Below are 6000 nucleotides of genomic sequence, written 5' to 3'. Positions count from 1 at the left end.
TTTGTGCCAAAATGCTTCTAACCTCTATGGGGTATGCAATGACTTGCTTCTTGTCACATTGCAAGGTAATAGTTGACACAAGAAAGGATAAGATTGTATACATGACATTAGGAGCTGTTGGGAGAGAGATGTAAGAACCAAGGGGACTCTGGCATTCATTGAATCTCTGAAGAATGTCATATGGAGAGCAAGTCTGTCAAAACCATGGTGACAGGAAAGAGCAAATGGCCCTTCCTAATGTGCTAGGAACTGGGGGTTGCCTCATGGGGAGGATGCTCTCCTGGACAGCATTACATGACAGATGTGTTTTAGCTGAACTAGACTCTCCAGATGCCCCAAGGTGGTAAAAAACCATCAAAGCCTCAGTTTGAATTAATAAGCCAATCTTAAATCGGCACACTGCAGGTGCCAACTTGCAAACAGATCCACCAGGCCTGCCTCAGGGATGGCAAGAGCATTTGGAAGGAAGAACAGCCTCAGCCATGTAATTTTTGTCTGTCACCACTCGTCTATCAGAGCTCCAGGTGACTAGCTCCTCCTAAGATGAATTCCTGAATGTTTTAGGTCAGACACAGGCAGACAGGCATGAATATGGTCACACAACCACCTCAGAGCTTGTAGGTTGGAAATGAAGGCACCCAACGATGGACACACCATTGTGCTCAGGCCATTAGTACCTGCATGGGCATCTGTATCACAGTTTGGGATCTAGGTCTCATTCTGTCCAGGCAAGACCTGCTACAGATGTGAAAGTTATGGGCCAGGAGAGAAAATAACCTTTCTGCTTGCCTGAATATATGTGCATTTCATCTGATAATATTCAAATCTCTTTAGCTACATTATAATGAGGTTAAAGCAAGAAAAATTTCCCCACCTCAAATATTACAAATGTCAGTAATGAGAACAGTAAAAATGTCACCACACGGAGAAAAGAGTGAAATTAGCATATTTAGAGGAGTATTATACCCATGAGTGAAATAATGCAATCAGCTAGCTGCAAGATAAAGCTAATTTGGTTTCCAGCAGTTTATCAACAATACACTGCTCCTTTACATTAACAAATTTAGCCAATACCATATCCTGCAAACAAGAATAATTCACACAGAATATTACACTGTGTTAATTAAATAGCTGGAATAGAAAAGGTCAGGCCATGACTGAAAGATGCGCATATGGGTTGTGAAGCTATGAAAAGATGGAGCGATTTCAAATCAAGCAATTAAAATAAATTATTTAGATCATCATTAAGTCAATAATAAATATACTTAAATATTTTTGAGCCTATTTTGACAGCCCGTTTAGTTTGTTTCTATTTCTCAGAAATTTCTTTCCTGTTGACCCATGAAAGAGTCAAAATATCTTGAAACCTATCATAAGATGAAGTGTCTCAGATAAGTTATCAAGGAGTTATCCTGCTTATACTCAAGTTTTCATTTGGCATGAGACAAGTTTTGCAGTTAAAAAGGACACCACAAAACCCCACTTGCCTTATTTCTTGATAGGTTTCCTGCCACTAGAACCATGAAACCTCTGCAATTACTACAGTTAATTGAAAAATGTTCAAAGAGAGAAGTACTTTTTCACATTGTTTACTTCTGCAAATAGCAGCACTTTGTCTTTGGATGAATGCCAGCAAATCACTTAAATTATAGTTGTAACATACCCTTTTTAAATTGAAAGAACATTTTGGCATGGGCTAAACTATGCTGAGGTGGTAATGTATGAAAAAGTCTTAGTAAAATGGGGAATTAATCTTATTTGGAGCTCCAAAGCACTACCAGAGTAGATATCAGTCATGGGCAAGTCTGAATCTCACCCTATGTTTTTACTGTACTTTTGTCACTACAGCTGTACACAGCAGCCTCAAATTTGATTTTGCTGTATGTCCCCCATTATTTAATTGTGTGTGAATTTTATTTTTCGTGGGCCATTTCCTGAAGTTTTGTAGACAAAATATAATTTTCTTTCGATCATAGTTCTGCTGATTTCAGTCAGCATATACTTCCTTGTTCCACTTTCGGTCTAGGAAACTGAGCTGCATGGAGTAAAAAAAATGCGATGTCTGTTATGCTCTGAGAAGAATTTCATGGGAATGAAATGAAACCTCTGAGGTTTTGGCTGCAAAACTGTGGGATGATGGCCATGTGTAAAATTCAGCTGTGCACTGCCCAGCACATCAACAGTTATGACACTGACACTGGACATAAAAGCAGTCTGTGGGGATCCTGCCGTTCAGCTCTCCTCATTTAATTACATGGGCATTTATCAAGCCAACTTCCAGACTGAGTGACAGAATGTCTAATCAAGCCACACTGAAATACCCAATATTTTAGGGAACATGAAGCACTGTGCAGCATACGAGCCATTAATTTTATGACAAGTACAGATGGTTGATATACAGATAAATTCTCACATAATCTAATCTAATGAATATATACTTCAATCTATTTAAATGATAATACTAATGAGCATAGTGTTCCCCACATGATGGTCTATTGACCCGAATTATTTTAAAATGAACTTCCGTGCATGTTGTATCCGAACCCTGCTATTTTTTGCCTTTCAATTCGGACCATAGTTGATTTGTATCCACCAAAGCAACACGGTTTCCTTCTCCCTTTAAGAGGACCGATGCCCGAGGGATGCCCTGCTGCGGCACCTCCCTGCACGAAGGTACCACACTGCCGTGAGGGGCCCGCGGCCGACAGGGACGCGTCGGAGGAGGAGCTGATGGAGGGGCTCGCCGGGTCCGGTCACGGGCCCGGTTACGGCCCCGCTTCAGCCGCCGCTTCACCCTCCCCATATCTGCCCTCGGCCCGGGCCTGGAGCCACGCCGCCCTGGGGTCCGGGGCGGGCCGGGGCGAGGGGCACCTACCCGGCGCGGCGGGACGGCAGCTCTGCGCCCCGGCCATGCTCCGGCGGCTCTGGCGGGCCTGGCTCGGCACCGCCTTCGGTGGCGGAAGGGGCAGCGCGGCCCGGGAGCCGCGGCGGGGCGGAGCCGGTGGCGGCGTGACGGCCGGAGCTCCCCGGCCCTGCCGGTGACAGCCGGGCCGTCGCGCTCCTGCTCCAGGCTCCTCTCCCCGGCTCCCCGCGGGGTGGCGGCCCGGTGCCTTCCCCGTCCCGCACGCCCCCGCTGCCCGCCGGCGCGGCTCCCTCCCCGCGGGCGGCGAGCTCGGCTCTCCTCCGCGGCGCCGGTTCCCTCCTCCCCTCGCCGGCGGAGGAAGGAGGCGGCCGCCGGCCCTCCCCGACCGCGCATGCGGCAGTGCCGGGCCGGGGCAGCGCTGCCGCGCTCGGGGGCTGAAGTGTGGGTGTCCCTTCCCCCGGCCCCGTCCCCTCCCCTGCGGGCCCCCGGCAGCGCCCCCCCAGATGGGCTTGGGCTGGAGCAGCGCGGAGGAGCGGCGGCCCCTCCTGCCGCCGCCGCCGCAGCAGCCGCGGCCGCAGCCGCGGGGGCCGGCGGGGGTCCCGGCGGGGCGGCTGCCACCGCTGTCGGGCCGCGTGTACGGGCGGCGGTGGCTGGTGCTGCTGCTGTTCTCGCTGCTGGGCTTCGCGCAGGGCCTGGTGTGGAACACCTGGGGCCCTATCCAGAACTCGGCCCGCCTGGCCTTCGGCTTCAGCGGCTGGGACATCGCCCTGCTCGTCTTCTGGGGGCCCATCGGCTTCGCGCCCTGCTTCTTCTTCATGTGGCTCATGGACAAGAAGGGTGAGCGGGGCCGGGGGCGGCGGGGCCGGGGGTTCGGGACTCCCCGACCCGCTCCTGTGGCTCTCCCCGGGCCAGGCGGAGACGCCGTGGCCGTGTCCCCCGGCGCCGCGGTCCTGTGGCCGGTGAAGGGGACGCTGCCAGACGGGGGACACTCGGGCCCAGTGGCCTCGGCCTTAGAAAGGGTTGACTAATACTTAAAAGGCATCGTGACTGCTGTTTTCAGTACTCTGCCCAGACGAAGACACATCAAAGTCCATTCACAAGGAAGATACTTAAGCTAAGCGAATTAGGGCATCTGACGTCGCATGGGAGGTGTGGGTCTGGAGGAGTGTGCTCCAGTCTGGCATTGCCATCCGGCTGTGACCCGGAGATGGTCGTGATTTCTGGTTACCAGCTGTCAGACAAACACGCGTTGATGTTTCCATCAAGTGATGCCATTGCTCAGGGTGGCCATTGCATCTTGAAAGAAGTTCTTCATTTTTAAAAGCAGGCTGGAAATGAAGTCGGTGGTTTTCTTTTCATTACGCTAGGAGATAAAAAGACAGGGAACAGAAGAGAAGTTGCGCTTTGGCGTTTCGAAGCGGAGTATAAGGGAGAGTTTCCTAATTTGTGTTCAGGCCATTACATTTCGGTAGCAAACTTACAAAAATGGTGTTTGTCTCTGGAGAACTTCTCCAGGGTCTGCGTGGTTCCTCTGTAGTCACCCAGGGGACCATTCCAATGAGGTCCAGCATCTATGTGTGCAGATTTCAGCTTTTGTGTCTAAATCCACTGAAGGGATTTCTTTTAATTCCTGTTTAAACAGACCTCTAAACAGGAGATAGGCACCAGTGGACCCTTGTGGCTCCTGATCCTAAGTGCTACGTATTCCATTTATTTAGGAATTAATAGCTCATTTGTGGGAAGAGAAGGGGAAGAGGAAGGGAAAGTGAAAGCAGGCAAGGAGAAAAGTTGTATTTGACAAGGCCTGTTTCAAAACTGGCATTACTTTTCCTAAAACTGAAGAGGCATTGGGGGAATAAAATTTACTGGGCTGTAAGTATATTCTGGAAATGAGTCCATGGTGGCTGTACATCCAGTCTTCTCTCAAGCAGTTTAGACTTAAGTTGGCAATATCTGTCTCAAGTGATACATAATAGTGTTGTTAATGATCTTAAAATTAAACCAAGTTATTTTGGTTTGTACAGTGAAGACTGCTCATGGCATGAAGGAAATAAATGTGAACCTGTGCTTAGAGAGCTGAGTCTGTATTTTTATTTCTACATTTTCTATGAAGTGATCCTGAGCAATGCAAAATAGTGCTGGAAGTTTTGAAGCAATTCATGGGAAAAGAAACTTTAGTATTTTGTTCTTTTATGTTATGATTAGTAGTGTAGTTGTGGGATTTCTTGGTTTTGTGTATAGGTTGTTTTGATGAGAATACGTATACAGGTGTTTTTCTCATTTCCTTATCTGATTGCTTTGGAGGGTTCTTTTGTGTGTTTGCTTGGGGTTTTTTAATTCTCATGTTTGTTGGAGGTGCAGATATGAGCAACCCCTTTATTCTTGGTTTGTTGCTGTCCTTATTGAGAGAATGTTGGTAGGTAACCTGAACAGAGCATCTCAACTCAAATGACTGTGTGCATAAGGAGTACATATGGGCACTGGAGCAAGGTCTTTCCAGATCAGCAGATTTTGTGAGGGCCCTGAATGTTTACTGATATTTATTTCATGCTGTTGTCTGAGTCTGGGTGATTCCCACAGGAAATGTGGTGCTCTTCACTTTGGAAGTGATAGTGGAGTCCTTTCACATAGTTCATCATGGAGTAGAGAGGAGAGCTACTGAGTCCCAGTCAGCCATGGGGCACACTTCCCTGGAGGCATGTTGTGGGGAGGAGTTACCTGCTCTTCAGATTACATGTGTGGCGGGATGATCTTGACTCTACTGCTTCGAAGCTGTAAAGTTGGTTGAATCTGATCTTCCAAGGGTAGTATTTCACTTGCTTGCTGTTACACCAGATTTACTCTGGATAAGCTACACCATTTACTCTTTGACTTGCGTCATTTGTCACTGGAGTTGGCTAGTAAAGGAGCTGTCAGGAAAAAATGTATTTGTGAAGTGTCAACATGTAAAACCTGGCAAGTATCAGAAGTATGACACTGTAGATGAGGCATGTCAGAATCTGAGAGGAGATTGTGCTGTTAGATAGTCCTATACTTCACAGTCAAAGGTAAATCTAACTGATAAGTAGCTGCTTGGTGTCACTTAATCTGATTTTGTGTTATGATGCTTCAGAAGAAGTTCAGAAGTATTGGTCTTT

At 48.1% G+C, this 6000-nt stretch overlaps 1 protein-coding gene across 1 annotated transcript in view; it reads left to right on the top strand.

Moving 5' to 3' along the window:
• The first annotated feature begins 3232 nt into the window (after positions 1-3232).
• The window catches only part of SLC49A4 (solute carrier family 49 member 4), a 64516-nt gene continuing 61748 nt past the window's right edge, over positions 3233-6000 (top strand). Inside the window, exon 1 of the mRNA XM_084208950.1 lies at positions 3233-3700. Coding sequence (XP_084065076.1) covers positions 3367-3700 — 334 coding nt within the window. The 5' untranslated portion in view covers positions 3233-3366. The remainder of the gene's footprint in view (positions 3701-6000) is intronic.

This window comes from Fringilla coelebs, assembly GCF_963513975.1.
Source record: "Fringilla coelebs genome assembly, chromosome: 7".
NCBI lineage: Eukaryota > Metazoa > Chordata > Aves > Passeriformes > Fringillidae > Fringilla > Fringilla coelebs.
The sequence above is the reverse complement of the archived record's forward strand: the minus strand, read 5'-3'. Positions and strand labels throughout refer to the sequence as shown.